The 21,479-nt window shown below is 46.7% G+C and overlaps 1 protein-coding gene across 2 annotated transcripts in view; it reads right to left on the bottom strand.

Moving 5' to 3' along the window:
* The window catches only part of MARCHF4 (membrane associated ring-CH-type finger 4), a 112,630-nt gene extending 91,964 nt beyond the window's left edge, over positions 1-20,666 (bottom strand). For both annotated transcript variants that reach the window (XM_055719330.1, XM_005442945.3), the window contains exon 1: positions 18,581-20,666. In XM_055719330.1, coding sequence (XP_055575305.1) covers positions 18,581-19,057 — 477 coding nt within the window. In that variant the 5' untranslated portion in view covers positions 19,058-20,666. The remainder of the gene's footprint in view (positions 1-18,580) is intronic.
* Between the last annotated feature and the right edge of the window lie 813 nt (positions 20,667-21,479).

Below are 21,479 nucleotides of genomic sequence, written 5' to 3'. Positions count from 1 at the left end.
AAGAAACAGATTGAATACCTGGGAAAATGTCTTGACACTGAATCACCTTATGATAATCTTTTAGGGACTTGAGGCAGGCTGTGATACTCTTGGCATTTGAAAAAAAGTGTGGAAAAGCAACAGAGAAAGCAATGGGAGTGATGTGTTGGTGCTGGAAGGTATGAACTAGCGAGGAAACAACAAGCCTTCAATATCAGTGACACTGCTGGAAGAAGGATAGATTCAGCCAGCTCAGATTTTGAAAAATCCCAATAATTTAAATTCCTTAAGTACAAGACAAACCTATGAATAAGATAAATCTCTTAGTCACTTTGCCAGTGATATCCTTCTAATCTCCTCCTTCCTCAATGATGCTGCTCAGAGAGCGAAACACTTTGCATAAATGGGTTTGCTGCTCAGGGCAATCACTCATGCCTCCCACTCCGACCCCAGGATTAGAGAAGTCCCTGGATTAAAGCTGTTACTATTTTGAGACCAGGGTGAACCAGCTAAGCAAGGGATCAAGGGAACTTTCAAGCAATTGCAAGACAGAAAGAAAAAGAGAAGGGGAGGCAAACAGGAGGCCACCACCATCTTAGGGAAGACCATGTCTCACACTGGTGTTGAGCTGTACTTAAAGTGCTTTACAAACAGAAATGACCCGATAACAAGGATTGATCAACATATGCATGGGAAGGTAACAGTAACACAAAAGCCAACCAAGCCAACTTTTTTCTTAAAAAACTAAAAATGACATCAAACTGATGGTGCCATTTGCAGAGATGCTGAGTGCCTTGTTCCCCAGCAGGTATCTCTGTCTGCTGAGCAGGCCCAGCAGACCGAAATTCAGAGCCAAGATCTGCTCAGCTGCCCCTCCTAAAACAGAGATTGGAAATTACATGCTCAAAGGTAAAAAGTGGGTTGGGAACCAGAGACAGATCCCCTGAGCTCCAATGCCCAAGAAGCATGGTGGAGCCATTTACATCCATACAAGAAGAGCCTCAACACCAGCTCAGGTTTCAGACAGACTTCAGATTGCTTTATGGAGGTGAAAAGATCATTCTAGATGCCAAAATGAGTAAAACCATGTCTGTTCATCCTAATTACACCTAAGACTACCAACAACCATTTGCCTTTTGCCTACTGTTCCCTTGTAGCGCACACACGAGAACTGTTCTCAGTACTACTTAGGCAGCGTATACTGTAATAAAGCATGTAATCCCTTAAAATACAAGAGCTTTCCTTATAATTCATACTTGTGTAAACCCCAAAAAATATTTCATACATTCTTATCAAACCAACAGGAAATAGTTTTAACATCTCTGACAGACACATGAATTTTCAGAAGTGCCTGTCACACATTTAGTACATCAGTCCTATTACTATTTCTCTGTGGAGCCCCTCTCTGCCGATGCTCTCCCCTCCCCACAGGAAACTTTCCAGCAGCAAATTCCAGTTGCATACTGGAAAACAGAATACAGTGAATCCTCGGAAGCCGGAGGAGTTCTGCCGTTAGCAGCATCAGACTGGACTTTCAGTGTTTTGCCAGGAGAATGGTGTCCTCGTGCAGTTTCTGCCTACGTTTGCAGAACAGCTTCACTGGGCTTTGGTTAATTAAAAATACAGTGTCTTGCACAACTTTTGAACTCTGTTTCTGTAAAAAATATGTTAGGCTTCAGGCTGTCCATCACATTCTGCATGTCCCCTGTGCCAAGACTGTAGTTTCCTATTTGACTGTAAATCATCTGTTTTAATTAGATGTAAGACAATTATTATTGGGTTTTAGTGAGTCATTTTTCTCTCAGTAATTAGTAGTTGTCAGTTCAACTCAGCCCAGTGCTGGTGTAACCCAGTGACTTCAAGGCTGTGTTTAAAATCTCTTTTCTCCTGCACAGCAGCTCATCATAAACAATATTGCTTTTCCTCCTTGTCCGCTGGAGCTGTGTTGCATTGTGATTATCTTGAAAACTTCCAGCCAGGCCAGCAATGAGGAGCACAGAAGGGACTGCCCAACAGGAGAATTTGGCCATAAAAAGGCAGCTCACCTCCTTGACCCCATTTCATTGCTATATGCTTCAAATCCTGGCCGTGTCTGTCTCGCTATAAAAAAGTCAGAGTGTCTCTATCACTTATTTTTGCTCCCTGCTTTAGCATGGCCTTGCTTGGCAATTTCTCCCATCTGTTTACTACTCTTCTATATTGTGCATACATTTCCGAAATGCTGTTTACTTATAATAACATGAACACTCAGCATTTGCAGAGCACCTAGCTTTGAAGTGGTTTAGGTTTGTTATAGTCAAGCAAGGATCCCTCACAGCTTTCCTAGGAGGAAGTGAAGATTTCTAGTCCTGCTTTATGGTGGCATGAAAGAGCCATATGTATCACTACAGTTGAGTCCAGATGGATTATATCTACATGCAGCAGCTATATGTGCGCTGGGTATCTGTGTTCCCATATAATCGATGGAGGTCTAGTCAATGTTGACAGCGGAGCCCCGGGAATGAGTCAGCTGAGGAAATGTAGGTGTCTAGCACTGCAGCTCCACTGACTGTATTGCCTAGGGGCATGATTACCTACGTTGAGATGTTTTCCACTAAGAAATCATTGTGTGGGCATGATTCAAGCTCTTGATTTTTCACTGCCTAGACATTCAGTCCACATGCAGACACCTACATTGTGACACTCACATTGAGGTGTTTGCAGTCTGGAGCTGTGTCCTGTCTTGGGATGTGCGCAGGATCACAGCGTGTTTACAAAGCTCAGAGAAGCCAAGTTCCTGCTTATCCTCCTTTACCCACTTGAACTGGAAGAGGAACCTCCTCTAGTTAAGCTGTCACCACGGGGGAACTACTTTAAATGTGTCCTCTTAGAGCCAATGAGCAAGCCTCCACCTGGGTTGGGACCTGTTTGTTATCCAGTGGCCAAGCTGCCACCTGGGGTTTGCTAATGCTGATCTCCAGGTGTCCTGGTTTCAGCTGGGATAGAGATACTTTTTTTCCCTGTAGCTGGTACAATGCTCTGTTTTGGATTTAGGATGAGAATAATGTTGACAACACACCAATGTTGTTCCTAAACAGTGTTTATACTAAGTCAAGGACTTTTCAGCTTCTCATACCCTGCCAGCGAGAAGGCTGGAGGGGCACAAGAAATAGGGAGGGGACACGGCCAGGACAGCTGACCCGAACTAGCCAAAAGGATACTCCGTATCATAGAACACCATGCTCAGTATATCAACTAGGGACAGCCGGCTGGGGCAGCCAACTGCTGTTCAAGAACTGGCTGGGCAGCAGTCAGCGGGTAGGGAGCAATTGTAGTGTGCATCACTTGGGTTTTTTTCCCCTTCTCCTTGCTGTATTATTATTATTTTAAATTGTTCTTATCTCAGTCCTTGACTTCTACCTTTTTCCCCAGTTCTCCTTCCCACCCCTCTGTGGGGGAAGCAGTGAATAAGAGAGCAGCTGCGTGGTGCTTAGTTGCCAGCTGGGGTTAAACCACAGCACTAGGGTAACTCCGATCTGAGAGCACTGCGTTTGCTGCTCAGTTCCTCACACCCTTCAGTCTGTTCCTTTTTCTCTAGCAGAAAGGCAAACCCTGGCTCCTCAGAAAGCAGAGGTGCCCCTCTCCAGGCACTCATAGAGACAGGCCATGTGCATTTCCTCGATATCACAATGTGCTGTTTGCACAGAGGTCTTCTAACACGGGTTAAATACTGCCCTGACCGGGAAGTTTTCTTTACCACTTGCATTGTTTAGTGAGAGCTCACTACTGTTCCACAGTCACAGTCCTGACATTCCAGTGTCAGAAAGTGCTCAAGCCTAAGTTCTGAAACATCCTCATATCTTGGATATTTCCAGGTCAGCCTGTTTTTATGACCTGGTGAACCTCATAGCTAACTGTGGATGGAAAGACATTTTTCTCTGGGTGGACACAGAGCACTGGTATGGAAACTGAAAAAACAAAAGACACACAGGCCTGATCCGTGGGCCACTGTGATTCAGCCCAGTTGTAATACACTGCAAATCACCATGCTGGACTGGACATGCTAAGCACAGGCAACTGGGAGAAACAGCCAAAGTGTTGATCTATGAGTAAAACGTACTAGCAACAGCAAAGAGTAGTCACTTCCAAAGAACCACTTTCTGCACAGGAATGTCCCTGGCTGGGAGAGCTCTTCGTTGGTGTTGTGCCTCCTGCCCTACAGGCACCTCCAGGGAAATGCCTTACAGCAGCCTGAAACTCTGCTGCACCTGCTCAACAGCCCTGATGTGCACCATGGCACCAAGCTGCCCTCTGCAGGAAAAACTGACCCACAAGTGGCCACTTCATCTCCTCTACCCAGTTTGTCTCAGACACCTAGCATTTGCCTTCCACCGCACTGCTGCAAATACGTGCACAGTCAATCCCTGCCTAACAGTGAGCACCAGGATCAGCACACTGCGGCACTGTGTGACGGCTGGCTGCTGCTTGGAAATCATGCCAATCCTCCAAAGACAGAGGGGTCAGGGAATGTGTTAGTGGGAGCCCAGGTCCCTGACCTCCATGGTCCTCCAACCAGCTCATGAAAGCTCCAGAGGGTGTGCAGACTGGCAGTGGAGCAATGCACTACCTCCTATGCTGCCGTGCACATTTCGGGAGGGAAGAATAACAGCTCAGGGCAATGTAGACACAGTGATTTAAAAGGAAACAGATTAAAGACAGTCACATGAGTGCAGCTGTGTCCCAGCAGTTATGCCATATGCATTTATAGGTAGATAGGTATCTGACAAAAATCCCTCCCTCCCCCTTGACAGGATATAAATCAAGGGAAGGTCTATTATTCATGCTGCAGCCCACCCGTTCCATCTGAAGCTGTGTCAGAGGATTACTAAAGAGTCAACCAGGAGGACTTGTGGGTTTTATCTCACCCCTGGGAACCAAATACCACAGCGCAGTCTGAGAAAGGGGACCTAGGGGGTGCATATTTGTCCCAGACATGGTTAAGGCAGGCTGAATGGCAGGGATCTGGCCGGTTTTCCCGATCTCCATGTGTTTGTACAGCCTCTTTTTGATTCACCAGTATCTCCACCATACAAATAGCTAAGTGCCTAAAGACCTTGGCCAGTACTGATGGCTGGTAAGTGTGTGAAAATGCAAAAACAGCTGCCAGTGGAAGTGAGTTTTGAACTCCAGGTTGTTTCATTTCCAGCTGAGCAAATTTTCTCTTATTTTACAGGATACAGAGAGAACATACTCTCTTGTGCCTAAGCACCACTCCTTGTCTCTGCAATACAACTGAACAAATAGACTAATCAGGCCAAAATGCAGAGCATGCTGAAAAACTGGGAACAGTCAGGATGTAGACAGAGAAGGTGAAAACCTCCCCTGTAGCCTAGGTGGTCTGGTATTGCTGCTTCGATCACAGTGCTTAGGAGCAGAGGATTATCTGGTGAGAAAACTCAGAGAGTTACATTCCCCCATTGAACAGACAACACCTGGAGAGGGATGAAGTTATAAATCCTATGCAATGAGATACACAAGTGGGGAAAAAGAACTGGGAGTGATGCAAAGAAGCAAGGAGCAGATGAATGTCATTGGGCGCTTTTGGTGGTTGTGGGATCACCTGCAGGAATGAACAAGTAAGGCTCCATCAGGTGCAATAAAACCTTGTGCTGATCAGAGATGCAGAGCACGCATTTTGCAGCTTCTTCTTTCCTAAGACCATCCACCTTCATCTTCTGTTTCATCAGAGAAACCCAATCTCAGTGGCCTCCTCACATCCATTACAGGGAAAAATAACTGGATCCAACCCAAACAGAAAACAGAGCCATGCTATGATAGCAAACCGCCTGCCAGCTTCAGAGGAGATTGCAACATTTGCCCCATATGTTTCTGATCCTCCTAAACACACACAGAGCAGCTTGGTTACATGCACACACACATTTGTACGCCTTGCATTTGCAAATAATCTCTGATGTGGAGCCTCTTAGGACTGCTCTGTGGAAATCCATAAGCCTGTAGCCATCTCTGCAACCCCTTTGGCTTGCCACGACAATAACAATTCTGAAGAGTGCCAGCAGCTTGGTTCACTTTCCTACCGACAGATGCACTTGGGCTGCCTCTGATCAAAGTTCCTCCTTTTAGTAAGTTGCACAGAATTATTTCTGATATTCTCCCTGTCGTTCATGCTCACTTAACTGGTCTACAATCATTTCCTCAATCACGTGGCTCCTCACTCCAGTTGGGCTTGCTGTAGCAATCGAGCAACACACGGGGTTCTGCAGGCTTCGGGAAGAGGTGCTGCCATCAGCCCACGACCAAAGATGCTCGTTCAGGTTTTCAGGCCATCCTAGGTATCTCTACATCAACCTCCTCCATGCCCGTGCTACCTGAAGGGCAAACACCATTGGCTGGTGTAACTGCCCTGTTGCGAAGTGCCCTTGAAAGAGGCTGACAGAAATAACAGATCCTGGACTGTGATCAGTGGAGAAGACTCTAAAACTTCGATTATGCAGTTCCTTGGTTTTCCTAAGCGTATAGTTTTCTGAAATGCTCTAGTACTGCATTCAATCTTGTCTAGGCTCAGCTTCTGCTGGGAAATGAACCTTTTTCTTGCCTTTTTTTAAACGGAATGGAGGACAAACACAACAGCAAAACCAGAAGTTCTCAAAGCAATGAAGCCAAACTGTAGGTTCCCCCTGAATTGTACCTGGGAGTAAGGTGGCTTCTTTGATGTCTAGCAGGGGTGGATCTCTTAGCACAATTCTCCTCCATGGCATCATAAACCCACTGTGGGGGTAAGCTCCTCTTGGCCACATATTTTCACGCAATGCATAAGAGCTTAAGAGTTCTGCAGCTTTTATTTATCAAAGGTGGCTGAATTTGGCAAAGAAGTTTAAGTGTCACTGAGTGTATCTCACGGACTTATAAACGGAACTTACATGGATAAGTACTAACACTTAGGGAAGCAAGCTAGAAAAAGAGAAAAGAATATTTTTCATTTTTACTAAAATACATCTTGGGACAGGTTTTGAACAGCTTTCCAGAAAAATTAATTGAAGGCAGGAATTAAAAATAGCCTGCAGAAGGGAGAATGACTGTGAGCTTCCAGAAAGCAGCAATTGTAACAGAATGCTTTTGTTTGTTATAGACTAATGGCTGTTTTGGTAGTCATTAGACAATATATAATAAATTTCTGCTATACTGTCTATTTTTAAAGATTCCTAATATTTCAAAATCTGCTTTTGCAAAGTTGAAAGCCTTAGTTACAGATCTCTTTTTGCTTATCCTTCTGTTCAATTTAAACAGAAACAGTTCTTGCTCAATCAAGCTTTTCTACAACCAGTATCTCTGTATGACTCAGATTTGAAATAGTATCACCTCTTGGAGGTTTGGTGATTATTGGATCAAGAAGTGTCTTGGCTATGACAAAGAGAAATATCTGAGTCTTTGCTATTATTAGCAATGTTTGTTCTCATTTTTCAATCTATGGTTGGGTGGCTATTTTCCCTTGTTATTTATCTGGCTACCATTACAGAAATCTCAGCCCCTGTCCAAATCCACCCTGGGGAGCTAGAGCAGACATTTAATCCCATCTTTTGCACAGTTCCTCCTAAAATGCTTGTAAAGGCTAAGGGGAGATCTTATCACTGTCTTCAGCTACCTCATTGAAAGGTACAGCAAAAAGAGCCAGACTTTTCTTGAAGGTTATAAGACAAGGGGTAACAGACATAAGAACACAAGAAATTCTGATTAGAAATCAGAAAAAAAAAATAATTCACCATGAGGGAGGTCAAATATTGGTGTAGATAGGTGAGTGGAATGACCATCTGGAGCTGGAGCGGTATCCAGCTCTCAGCTGGATAAGGCCCAGAGCAAACTTACCTGGTCAGATCTGCTTGAGCAGGGGGTTGGTCAAGATGTCCTCCAGAGGTCCCTGCATCCTAAATTATTCTGGGGGTGTGTGATTTTGTTTGACCCGAGCTATAACACTCAGAATTGTCATCTTCACCTGACATTTGCATCACGTGCCTGAGCACACCTCCAAAGAGACAAAGCTCTTGTCTGGCAACACCAAGAAAAAGGTGAGAGAAGAAATCTGTTGAATAGCTGTAAGATGGGAAGGCCAGGGGCAATCCTGCAGGTTTTCACGTGTCTGCAAGAAGGGCAAGAAATAAATCCCTAAGGACTGGGAAAGAGAGTAACGCTGGCAGCTGGTCCAGTCATGGCAGCTTAGCAAACTGGATTTTATGTAGGAGTCCTCACTGCAAGCTATGGGGGCTGCAGAAATGTTTTTCTTTGAAAGGATGTAGTGATCCTGTCTATTAAGAAAATTTTCCAAATGTGGGTTAAATGTAGGTGACAGCACTTCTGCTCTCATATGTCAGAGGAGGCGATGAACTGGTTTTTCCTAACTGGCTGAATCCCATGCATGTTTTCCCAGGCTGAAAGTTCTTGGTTTTAATCTGATGTGGAATAAAACTGTCTTCAAAAACAGAACTTTTTCCATGAGGGAAATCTTTGCTGCCAGCCTGTTCAAGGGTTTCTGAAGCTGTTTTCTAAGGATGCACACAGTAAACAGTCCTTTCTGTGACAGAAAAGACAAAAGTTCATACGCAAAGACAGTTTCAGTTCTCTGTTTTCCCAGATTTTCCCCTTGGGCACTGCAACAACTTCCTACTGTTGGAGATTTTAAAATGAAGATGAGGTATTTCTTCTCCAGTCCTTGCACAGCCATTAACCTTCAAGCAGGAATTTCCTAGAGGGAACTTATTTCACTGCTATTATAGAGGGGTTCAGCCTAGACTAGCCCAATAATGCCCTCTGGCCCTAAATCTTGTAAGAATTCACCTCTCTCCAATGTTAAGGAAATGTTGGGGGTTTATGTCCTAAAATGTGAACTCTTTAGGGCAAGAAAAGCCTTTTCTTCTCTTTTTGATGCATTGTTTGACATACTGATATCCTCTAAAGGTTACCACAGTATTAAAATAACGAATGCTCTAGAGGCCAGAAGCATCCATAACTTTACTTCTGCCTCTTGTGCAAACCCCCTCTTTAATTACTTAACTGCTATTTCTCTCTGATATAGTATTTTATTATTACCTACTTTTCGTGAATGCTCATCTGATCTATCTTAATGTTCTTTTAATATCACTTGGAATGGGATAATAATCTGCTTGTACTTCTCCAGCACCTTTAATCCTGACAGGTCCTAGTGTGCTTAACAAGGAGAAAAGGAAAGTGTTTCATTCATTAGACAGGGCAAGGTCATGCAAGACAGCAGACAGGCGGAGAAGATGACCTGACACAACTAAAGGTGCTGGGGTGTTTGGAGGGGCAGGTGTAGCCCATAGCCCTGTACTCGCAGAAAGTGCATACCATCCTTTGAGCTTTAGTTCACCACCTGCATGAAATTGCCAGGGTAGGTGCTGACATGATGTGGGTGAAGTGTCAGCAGGATTCCTGCATGCCAATGCTGTATGTTATGTCTTCATCAGATCCATCCACAGGGCTTTCTTGGCTCTCCCAGAGACTGGGAATTGGAGTAAAAAACTATACAGGATCTACATGGGTAAGGACAGGGAATGCTGATGGGAGGGGAGATGAACATGCAAGTTCTCAGGGACACCACTTGCTCCATCAAGATACCCGTCAAATATATGATCTTCATGCCTTGGTTTTGACTCAGTTGAAGCAGGGCAATGCCTGTGCTGGGAAGGTGGAGAAAAGGCATCACAGATATGAAGGCAAGAAATGAGGATCTGAGCAAATGTCTGTGCAACCCAAAGCAAAGCAAACAAGGATCTGGGCACAACACAAACACACAGCTGGGAAGTGAGAGGAAAGAAGCTCAAACTGAGGGTGGGGTTAATGCCTCAAGTGACAGTGCTAGCACAAGAGGAAGGCAGAAAAAAGATGGACATGGAGGAAAATGCTGGGTACAAGGTGTTTGAGCTGACATCAGTAACGGATGTCAGGGAGACAGAAGGAGATCTGGGGTTGAACTGAAGAAAATCAAGCCTGCAGAGCTAGCCTTAAGGGCTGACATAACAAAGGAAGTGGACAAGCTAGAGAAAGATGGGAAGGACAAGGAGAAAGAATCACTGTGGGACCCCATTAGGGGATGGCGGAGGAAATATGAGCCACCCCATCAATGATATAGTGATTGGAGAAGCAGGAGAGAAAATGGTGGGGGAGGCAACATTTCAGGTAGGACCAGCTAGAGGCCTGCATCTGCCAGGAAAGGTCATATTCAGCCTTGCTAAGACTGGCTTTAATTAGGAGCAAAGAGCAGACACCTGAACTGAAGTAATGAGGATCCATTCTCTCCTCCTCCCTGTGGCTATAAGCGAGCAGTGATGGGATTGGCCCCAGCCATAAGTCTCATCTCTGGCAGTCAAGGGATCCTTAAAGAAAAGCACGGATGCTCCTCCAGCCTCTTCCTCCCAGCTCTTCTCGGGAGTCAAGGCAGAAGAATTCAAGTCATTAATGACACAGAAGATTCAATAAAGTTAATGCTTACTGTATCTGCAAGCCTGCCTGGAAGGGCCTGCTACTGTGGAGGAGGACTGGAGGTGGAAAAAAGAATGCAATTCAGTAGGGCCAAGTACAGCTCCTACACCAAGGCAGTAATGCCAACTGCACAGAGTCAGGATGGAGAAGGACTGGCCAGGAAGCAGCTCTGAGAGACATGGGGGATTATATGGGATCGTGAGTTTAGTAACAATCAATAATCTTCTGCTGTTCCATAAATAAATAAATAAATGAAGACAGCAAACCACCCTAGAATGGATGGCATCTGTTATCTGTTAAACAGGATTCAAAACCTTTCTGCATTGCTCAGCACTGACAAGGACTCAGCTGGAGCATCGTTTCCAACTTTAGACGGTGCATTTAAAGCAAAATATGGACCGTTTGGTGAGAGTTCAGAGATTAACACCAAGGATGATTAGAGGTCTAGAAAACATGTCCTAAGAGCAAAGGTAGAATTGGAATTGTTTCACCTAGAGAAGAACAGGAAGTGTCATGGCCTCAGTCGTCACTTGAACTTGTAAAGTCTGCAGGATGAACTTTCTTTGTATTTACAAGCAACTACTGGATCATACCTTCAATTACTTACTGTTTGGAAAAAAAGGAAATGGTAAAAATAACCTGCTGTCCTCCTAAGGGGCAGGGCAAGAAGAAATGAGCTGCAACGGGAAAGATGGAGTCTCCAACCATGATCACTCTTAAGAACTGGTTAGATCAGCCTGTCAGGATTTTGGATGGGTGGACTGATTGATCTCTGGAGACCTGGGCATCGCCCAGCGCTTGGACATGATCAATGCATGGATTAACTAACAGAAGCTAAACCCATACTGTACCAGAGGTTATGCTGGTAGTCACAGGGACAGACTTCACAGAGGCTGCAGCTACAGGACTATCTGCATCCAGTGAGGACAAACACCTTCAAATATTCAATACACTACAAACTTTAAAGGTGCTTCCTACATGGATCTCTTAGACACAGCCTGGTTTCTCCAACAAACACAAGGCATCAGATGTAGGAAAGAATAAGACAACATGTAAAACGTATTTTTGCTTCTCATTCTCCCATTCTGTACCGTCCTTTCCCCCACTCCCACCCAGGGAAGCAGGTTAAATTTGTGTGTCTGTTTTAAGTGGTGCCACCAGTGTTCAAGCTGCAGAGAGCGTGTTTGGATAAGATTTTACATAGGCCATAGGAGAACCGGTGCAGAGCAGAGCAAAGTAGGATGGGTGGGACCAAGGTCTGATGTGTCAACTGATGTTGGCCAAGAAGAAGAGAAGAAAGAGGAGGTGAGAGAAAACCACCAAAGAGTGTAAAGAAGAAGAAATAAAATGACAGAATAAAAGATGTGTGAGGATTTCAGGATCTGGGACCTATCACTGGAACCAGTCTGTCTACCAACATTTTGCCTTATCACTTTTCAGAGTGGCATGGGGACAGCCCATTTATTATCTACATATGTTTCCAGGTCTTGCTGGTTTTTTCCTCACCAGCCTCACCAGAAGAAAGTCATCACTCTCCACTGCCAACAATGTAATCTGTTCTACTGTAACCAGTGATAAATCAGAAGAGGATAAAAGGTTGGTTGTGAAAAGATGGGGGAGGCTAGGAAAGTCTTTAGCATCAAGCAATTCATTTTAGGCAAGTAACCCTGTTTAACAAAGGAAAAAGAGAAAGATAAAAAGTTAACAAGCTATTCTGTGAGTATTATTTGAGTCTGGTTTCCCATGGAAACCATATCATGTTGGTTTGGTGGGTTTTTTTCTAATGGGATACATGTTTCTGTTAAAGCTTTTTCTCCAGCTGAAGCTCTGTCCTCCATGGACTTTCCGGTGTGTAGTGCAGCCAATGCTATAATCTCTCCAACAACAGGATGCTTCTAGGTTTCCTTTTCTTCATCTAGCTAGTTTTCATGAAACTTGCAGGAATTTAATGCCTTTCAGATCTCCACTCTCTGCCACATCTGGCTGAAATGGGCCAATAGGTTTAGAGGACGGCTGATGAGCATAAACTCTAATAGCTAACACCATAACATGGCTTTATTCCTTTAGCAATCAGCTAATAAAGGGGATGAGGTGGCCACAGATATGGACCAATAATGATTATAGCCTATCTTAACATCTTACCGCATGCCTAGGAGTGATGAAAACATGTGCAGCAGACACATATGACACTCAAGATCACTGATTTTAGGCACAACCATATTTCTCACTTCTGGACTGGGGCAACCTTGAATGCAAAAATACCAATGTGAGTAAAAGGCTGCCACAGAGGAAGCCCTCACTGGGAATGAATTTTTGCTTGAAAGACAACCTGAATGCAATGCAGTTTTGTCTGAACAGAGCCATTCCAGGAGCAAGTGTTGCCTTTGTGGAAATAACAGTGACTCTACAGATGCAAACAATGGAGCTACATGCTTTTGCATTGCTTGTTCTGTCACTAACTGACATCAGCCACCGTTAATCATAGCCTGAAATGTATATTTAAGAAACAGTGACACAAACACAGACAAGTTCCTTCATGAAGCCTTTTATATGGGGAAAAGTGAAAGAAAAGAAAAACTGCTCCTCAGGCTAGCTAGTGGCACTGAAATAAATGGGTCAGGCATCAGAGTTTCAGCAGGCACAAAAGGTGAAAACCCTGTCTCCTGGAGCAATTAAAAGTCAATGGGATTAGTGGCCTTCACTATTATTTATAGAAAACCCACTGTGTGCACAACATTATTGAAATACAGGGGTCAAGTCCCTGCTACTGCATGCCTACCCTTTTGCTGTTGAAATTAATGGGAGCTTTGCCAATCAACTCTGTGGCAACACAGTCTAAATCTAAAATAGATGACATCCTGGGCTCCATTCACTTGATGGCTCAAGCAAAGCTTTTGCCAAAGCCAAAAATGTTCTGCCTGCACAAGTATAGATTCGATCCTGGGACAGATGAAACAGCACAGTTAGCTGCAGAGGTGTTAAGATTCAAAGATGGGAAGGCAGAGAGGTGGACTGAATGTCACAGGAAGGATCTGTCTTTCCTTTCTGTCAAAATTACAATATACAGATTGAAATCTAAAGGGCCGCATCCTGGCATCTCTTAGTTTTCAGTTTTAGCAGGGCTGTTTGCCAATGAATGATTCTCCTTCTAACACCAAGTAAATGCATCCTGTGGGAATACACCTATGAAAAATACATGGATGGGAAGCTGGCATCATCATTATGTGATTCCACATGCTTGAAAACACTGTCCTGATGGTCTAGCCAGTCTGCACAGACTCCACCAAACACCATCACCCCCCTTTCTGAGCTCCCCTGGCTTTGGACACGCTTGTGATGTTGGTTGCACATTTATTTCTTCTTCCACTCATTCATTATCATGCTCGTGCCCTGAATTCTGCTACAGGCTACCTCTCTTCCTCTTTGTCTCACTCCAGAAAAGAGGTACCTGATTCTCCTTAATCTTACAACATTGTAAATTTGAAATCAAGTATCCCAGAGGCTTCCTCCACTCCTCCGTGCTGCTGAGAGACCAGTGCATAGAGTGGCAATATTTCCTGACTTAGCTCATGCCTTCTCCATGCACACTACCAGGCAGGAAGTTAATGACGGCTTGGCCTGTGCCTGCATTTGTAACAGGAGTGGGGTTGAGATTCTCACTAGTTTTTTCAAGCAACGTATGCTGATGACCAGCCATCTGATGGTACTAACAATTCACTGATCCTACGCAGGGCGCCCAAGAACAGCATTTTAATCCAGACTGAGTAATTTAGGGTCACCTTAGCTGTAGAGAGGTCCTGAGCATGGCAGATGCCTACATGCTGAAGACATTACATTACATGTGCATGAAATCCAGATGTGCCGCTGGCAAGATGGATGTCACTGGCCATGCACAATGGGCTGGTGAGCTGTGAGGCTAGAGACCAGAGCCGGGGCTCTGCTCCTCTTCAGTGCTACCCTGATCTCAAGGTTGGCTTCAGACCTGAAGCATTAATTTTACTTTCAGAAGTAAAATTCTGAAGTGCTATTATTCATTGCAACAACTCTAGATATTCCTAATAACCACATGGCTTTAAAATCCTTCCTTAAATTTAGTTGTTTGTCCTGCTCCTGCAGCAAGGAGCTCCACAGCCTAATTACATATGCCATGGAAATGCATGCTCAAATATCCACTACAAGTTGTCTTCCCTTTCAATTTCCTTGAAGGTCTTCATGTTCTCATATTAATGAGTTGGTATCCCTAAAGTCTGGAGGGGACTTTGGTGGGAAGGTTAGTCTATTTTCAAACATTTCTATTGAATACTGAGCTAAGTCCAAGCCAGCCGCCTGCAGGCAAAAGAGTCCACAGTCTGTTCTCTCTGATCCCTCTTAGCCAACCAATCCTATTCGCACTGACTTCTCAAATCTCCATCTTTACAGCATTTTTTTCCCCAGAACAGAGAAACAGAGACATGCAGGCAGAAATTGACAGGTAAGAAAAGACATACGTACCATCTAACTGACAGTCTAACAAGCAACCCTTGAGACAGACTGATTTCCAAATGATCTTAGGTTTCATTTAAGAACATTTTCCTATTTATTTTCAGCACGGCTAGCACCAGCTCTGAGATCCTAAACTCCATGGTACCACTAACTCCTTGTGACATGGGCAAACAGTTTATCTGCTGATGTAAAGGGACTTTTCAACCATGTCTTTTCCTGCTACTCTCCATGACTTGCTTTCAACTTGGAACCATACCAAATACTGTGAAACATTTGTGAGAGCAGAGCTCGTCTTAGTTTCTTTCTCTTGCAGAACATTGTCAGAGATCCAGGAAAACAGACAAAATTCTGCAAACACTGGTATTAACAAAACCAGAAGAAAATACTCCAGCATTTCTTTCTTACTTTCTCCCCAGAGCTTTGCCATTCAATCCAGGGTCTCAGAATTAGCTGACACAATGGTGCAGGACATTCAGTCAGTGAAACCTTTGAAAATGCCAAGCAAGTCCCCAAAAGGCAATGCCATTACCAAGCTCAGAGTTCAGCCCATCAGCTGTCACCATGTTAAGCTCTCATTTTCAATAAAAGCAGTCACCTCTTTCAACTGTCAGACCTGAGCAGAGCTTGCTCTTCATGCTCTCAAAACGGGAGCCCAGATGCTGTGATCACCTGGTCATCAGATGCACTCTTTCTCGTCTGCATCCCTGGTTTCTCTCGAGTAACATGGAAGGATCAAAACAGTTTCACAATAATGAGCTTTACTCCTTCCTGTGGTCCTCAGCACATTTTTAAATGAAAGAATCAGCTTACACATAAGAGCCACAAACAAACATGAGGAGCTTAAGATATAAGCGATTCAGTAGCCTAAAGTATCATGCATGTTGGGCAATCATAAATTTAAAGTGAAAATCCCTACCAATTTTGTTTTGCATTAGATATTAAATAAAACCTACTTGTGAAGCCAGATTACTAAGAAACCTTTTTGCCTGTTGTATTTTTTTAAAAAATCAAAACAGGATTAAAACATCTTTTGGAGACTCGCTGTCATTTTATCTGGGTAAATAGGCTTAGAGAGCCTAACAGTCAATTTATAATGAAAGCTTTTGTTCTTGGTACTGTGATGCAGCCCTGCAAATTTGCCCACAGCTGTAGCAGTTTCAGATGGTTTTGACAGGTAAATAAAACACCGTTTATATCTGTCATTTTTATTAATCTGCAGAGTAAGGAACTAGCAATTGTATTTTGTTTCCAAGTGGATAAATTTTCATTATGATCTTGGCAGGAGTGGTATAGAATATTGTGCACCTATGACTTTTATAGTTGAGAGTCCAAAACATGAAGAGTCTTTGCCCAGCTATTGAGTTGGATAACAAATGGGAGAGAAATGCTAAATCAGTAATAACCACCATAATAAAAAAGCACAAGGAATTTGGGACTTAGCCCTGTTTGAGTTTTACTGACATAAGGGCCAAATAAACCAAACTGCAGGTCTTGACATCAGCTGCACTGCTTCAGCTCTCAGTTATTCTGAACCATACTTCTAGGAAGCTGTGTCAGGATCTGGCTGAGCTTTAAAAACCCATGATTCGGCCTCCTCAGTGACTTATGCTTCTTAGCTGCCACAGGGCAAAGGGTTTCAGACACTCCTCAAGCCTTGGTGGTGAAGAAAAAAATTATTTGCAGAAGAAGGTACCGCTTAAGAACGAGTGGCAGAATCCATCTGTGTCTTAATATATTGGTCAGAAACTATATCATATTGGTGAGAGACAAAAAAAGAGAAATCCTGGTGGAACTTTCTTAAATGCCAGTCACGTCTGCTCAGCTTCTCACTCAGGTAGGTTGGCAGATGGTCAGCAAATAGTCTCACTTTTACAATGCAACCTACACAGGTTTTCAGTGTGAAAATTAGCATCCAATTATTTTCAAGCATTAATGTTCTCCAAGGAAGCGAGTTACCTCTATTTTAATTCTGCTTAGGCTCTGTTTGCTCAGACACGTAAGCCAATCTTGCAGGCACTACAACATACACAGGCAGAATGGTAAGCCAGGGAAGAGTACTAGAAATGTGGAATAATGCAAATTCCCAGGGAGTGAGTCGCATGGCTTCCAACTTTTAGAAGAGACGGGGAGGAGACAAATCAAGTGAGGAAGGCATACAGCATCCCCCAAAAAGAATGATTCCCCACCCTTCCCCCATCTAAAAGCCTACCGCAAAAACTGTCTCACAGCTATCAGTCAGCTGCCTAAACCATTAGAGAAGGCTACAGTCCATTGAGCACCAAGCTCTGCTATGAGACCCTTGGTATGACACATCCAGCAGGACTGTAGATATTCAGATGAGTTGGCGTCAGGCCCTGCATCTCCCAAAGAACAGTGGGAGGGCATTCCTCACCTCCCTGTCCCCATCACCACCATCCTGAGACCCACACAAGGCAAGGCACGATCACTGCATTACAGAAGTAGGCAGCCTTGGGACAGGCAGGATGTGTGCCAGAGCGTGGCCACTCTCAGATGAGCGCTGGCTTTCCTTGGCACAGCACACAGGTCCATAAAGGGGAAAGAAGACATGGGGCAAAACCTGTTTTGCTCAGGATTTCAGCATATTACCTTATGTGCTAGGATCTGTCCCTAAAATGGAAACAGGTATCAGCCAAGCTGAACCTTGCAACCCTTTTCTTGTGCAAGGATCCCTTGTTATCACAGGTAACAGGACTACCCAGAGTAACAAAGCCTGTCTGCATATCTGGGCTTGATCCCACAAGCAGAGGTCTGCAGCCTTCCTTGCTGCCTGCAGCTGTGTCATGTTAGGTAAAAATGCTGCTGTGTATATCACTGTAAGGAAGCTGCCATCCTGAAAATACGTGGACTGCTTTTAATTGTCATTAAATAGGGAGAATAATGTCCCAGGGTGGCACCTTACATTCTGCTGAGGTGGCATCTGTTTCATTCTCCTGGGTGGTGGAGGGAAACTTCACTGGCCTAACCCCAGTCCATATCAAGGAGCATCTCAATGCTGCAGTTTCAGCAGGTACAATTGTAACCTGCCGTTCTCCTTCTCCAGCTTGTGCAACTGGGAGCATGGGAGCTGTGGCAAACCCACAGAGCCCCTACTAGCCATCCCCTGGGAAACACCGGTGAGGTGGGGCTGTGTCCTGCCACGTGTTTGTACAGATTGAAGTTGTATTTTTAAAAGCAGTCAGCACATTAAACGCATCCTTTGCATCGCTTCTGGGATCATCGCAACTGGGTACCCACTAGGCGACAAAAAAGCCTCTGTCGCCAAGATGCGCTCTACTCCAAGGAGCAGTCCACGCGTCCCTCCCATGCCACAGCTGCACGGCTCTGAGGCCCGCACAGGCACCTGGGGGCAAGGCTGCCAGGCAGCAGAGAGGCAGACATAGCCGCCCTCCACCCCACATTTCCCTGGAAAACACCACTGAGGCGCAAAATTCTGGAGCCCCGGACCTGGGCAGAGCTCTGGCAGAGCCCCTCTGGGTTTGGGGTCCTGTTCCGGGTGGCAGGGAGACCCCCTGCAAGCAGCAGGCCCTAGTTCCCGCAGGCTGGAGCATCGCTGCCACCGGGCCCACCGTGGTCCCCCCGCCCCAGCGCCCACCGCCCTCCGCGGGCTCACCTGCTCGGGCCCCTGGAAGCAGATCCTGCAGAGCGGGGTACGGATGCCGCTGTCGACGCTGCTGCCCAGCGAATAGCGGTCCTCGGCCTTGCCCTTGCCGAAGTCATCCGAGGAGGTGCTGCTGGGCAGGGAGGCGGGCGGCTCCCCGGCGGGGCTGCCCCACTCCTCGGCGGCCGGGCTGCCCGCTCCGCCGCCGCCCGCCGCCGCCGCCGCCCGCCAGCCGGGCCCGCGCCCCCCGGGCGGTGCAGCCCCCGCCGGGCCGCCCGCCGCCGCCTCTGCGCCGCCGGGCATGGGGAGCGGCGGCGGCGGGGAGGGCGGCGGCGGCGCGGGGGGTCTCCGCAGCAGGAAGACCTTCAGGTCATTGAAGAGCATGCGGCAGCGGCACTTGAGGAGGCCTTGGTTTCGCAACATCTGTCTCGGACGGAGGAGCCCGCAGCAGCAGTAGCAGAAAATGACCGCGCCGGGTGGTATTAACATGTGCCTTTCCTTGGCAGGCGGGGACGGGGTGGGAAAGAACAGGGCAGCAGCCGGGCGCCCCGCGGCCGGGGGGCTCCGCTGCGGCCTCAGTGTCTGGGGGGGCTGCGCTGGCCGGCGGGGAAAGGACAAAAGCAGAGCCGGAGGGCGAGGGGGCGAAATGCCCGGCAGCCCGCTGGAATCCGGCGAGGATGACAGTTAAAAAAAAAAAATACAAAAAGCACACACACAAAAAAAACCCCAAAAACACACCACCAAAAAACTCGACTCTGCGCTTCTGGGGATTCTCACCCCCGCCCCCCCCTCCAGAAGTTTGTTTAGAAATCAGCGGGAGGAGGAAATATATCTCCCACGCCCGAGGGTCCAGGGGTGCGGGCGGCAGGCTCGGGAGAAAGCCCCTGATCGGCTCTCGCAACTCCTAAGCCTGTAAAAAAGAAGGGTCCACGTCTCCGGTGGGTGTGGGGAGGAGGGAGAATATGGTTCTTTCGACAGTATTTGGCATCTCAAGGAATTTTCCTTTTTCTTCTATTTTTTTCATAATATTTTTTTCAATTAAAAAATAAAACCCGATCACACGAGACCCAGACAAAATAGCAGCCGGTCTGGCTATCAAAATGCAAAATTGGTGGCTGTTGTTATTATCAAAATTGCCTCTTTGACAAAAAAGACCTTCACATTGTTTGTGGGAAAACACCCTACGTTTCCAACACTGTACTCCCAGGTGGCGTCAGATTTTACCGTCACCTTTAAAAGATTTCATTGTAAATATTAAAAGTCCTGAAAGAAATAATTAGCATTCAATGAGCTTAATCTCAGATGTACTGAGATAAATAATTTTATATATATAATATATATATAATATATCATATATATTTCATATATATTCATATATTCTGACCTTCTCTATTCCAGCAGCTGTCTGGACCACACCAAAAAAAATCAAAGTGAAATTGGTGAGGGAAGGCGGCTGTATTATTCCCTAAGCTGTTACCATCCTGGACCAAAAAACCCCGTTGAAATCGGATCTATTCTTCGCATGTAATTGACCGGGGAAACGTGGATCTTACATGGTCACGTTTCCTTTCCTCCTTTCACAAAACAGGAACGTCATCAAACGCATTGGCAGCTTGTACAGACCATTGTGGATGGCGAGGCAGCCAGGGCTCTATCAGCAATTGCAGGGACCTCCTTTTGATGCATTGAACGAGGCTCCTTCTTTCTCTCCACCACCGTCCCCACCTTCATTTTCCTCCCCTTCTATCCTCCTCCTCCTCTGACTGTTGCTCTCCCTCACAAGCATTGACATTCAACCATCGCAAGTCTGTCGCACTCTCGCTGGCAGGGAAAAAAAACACCAAAAAAACCAACCAGGCAGATAATTCTCTTCTTCCTCCTAAAAGGCTCGGATGGAGCACAATGCGCCAGACACATGGGGCAGCATGGCTTATTTTTCGTGCGGCTCCTACCGCTTTGGCAACATCGAGCTGGTGTACGCGTGTGTGCCTTCCTCCCTCAGCAGCAGCCTCCTCTCCGCTCTCCCATCCGGCTTGCCGTGATGATGTTGCTGTTGCTATCTCCCTTGGATGCAATGGGGAAGGCAGATTGTTTGCAGTGCAAGCGGGGATTTGCAGGAAGGGAGGGGTGTAACGTGGCCGCGCTCTCCTCCCTCCCCCGGCTTTGGAAAAAAAAAAAAACAAAAAACAACACAACAGAGGGGGGGGTGGAAAAAAAAAAAAAAAAAGCAAGCAAAAAGGCGGGGTGAGAGGGGGGAGAATCAAAGGGAGAAATGGGGCCCTTCCCAACCTTTGATGCCCCGGGCTGCCGGCTGCCTGCGAGAGCCCACGCCGGGGAAGGGAGGAGGGGCGGGGGAAGGGGCTGGGCGGCCGCTGCGGCTTCAGCACCAGGAGCCGCGGACAGCTCCGCCAGGCGCGGGCGGGGCACGGCGGCTCCGCCCTGCTCCGCGCCGCGCTGCGCGCCCCCGGCCGCCCGTCCCCCGCCGCCCAGCGGGCCCGGCGAGCCCCGCGGGCCGCCCTGCCCAGCCCCACAACCAGCCCTGCCCAGCCCCACAACCAGCCCGGCGAGCCCCGCGGGCCGCCCTGCCCAGCCCCACAACCAGACCTGCCCAGCCCCACAACCAGCCCTGCCCAGCCCCACAACCAGCCCGGCGAGCCCCGCGGGCCGCCCTGCCCAGCCCCACAACCAGACCTGCCCAGCCCCACAACCAGCCCTGCCCAGCCCCACAACCAGCCCGGCGAGCCCCGCGGGCCGCCCTGCCCAGCCCCACAACCAGACCTGCCCAGCCCCACAACCAGCCCTGCCCAGCCCCACAACCAGCCCGGCGAGCCCCGCGGGCCGACCTGCCCAGCCCCACAACCAGCCCTGCCCAGCCCCACAACCAGCCCGGCGAGCCCCGCGGGCCGCCCTG

Source organism: Falco cherrug, chromosome 8 (genome assembly GCF_023634085.1).
Source record: "Falco cherrug isolate bFalChe1 chromosome 8, bFalChe1.pri, whole genome shotgun sequence".
Taxonomy (NCBI): domain Eukaryota; kingdom Metazoa; phylum Chordata; class Aves; order Falconiformes; family Falconidae; genus Falco; species Falco cherrug.
The sequence above is the reverse complement of the archived record's forward strand: the minus strand, read 5'-3'. Positions and strand labels throughout refer to the sequence as shown.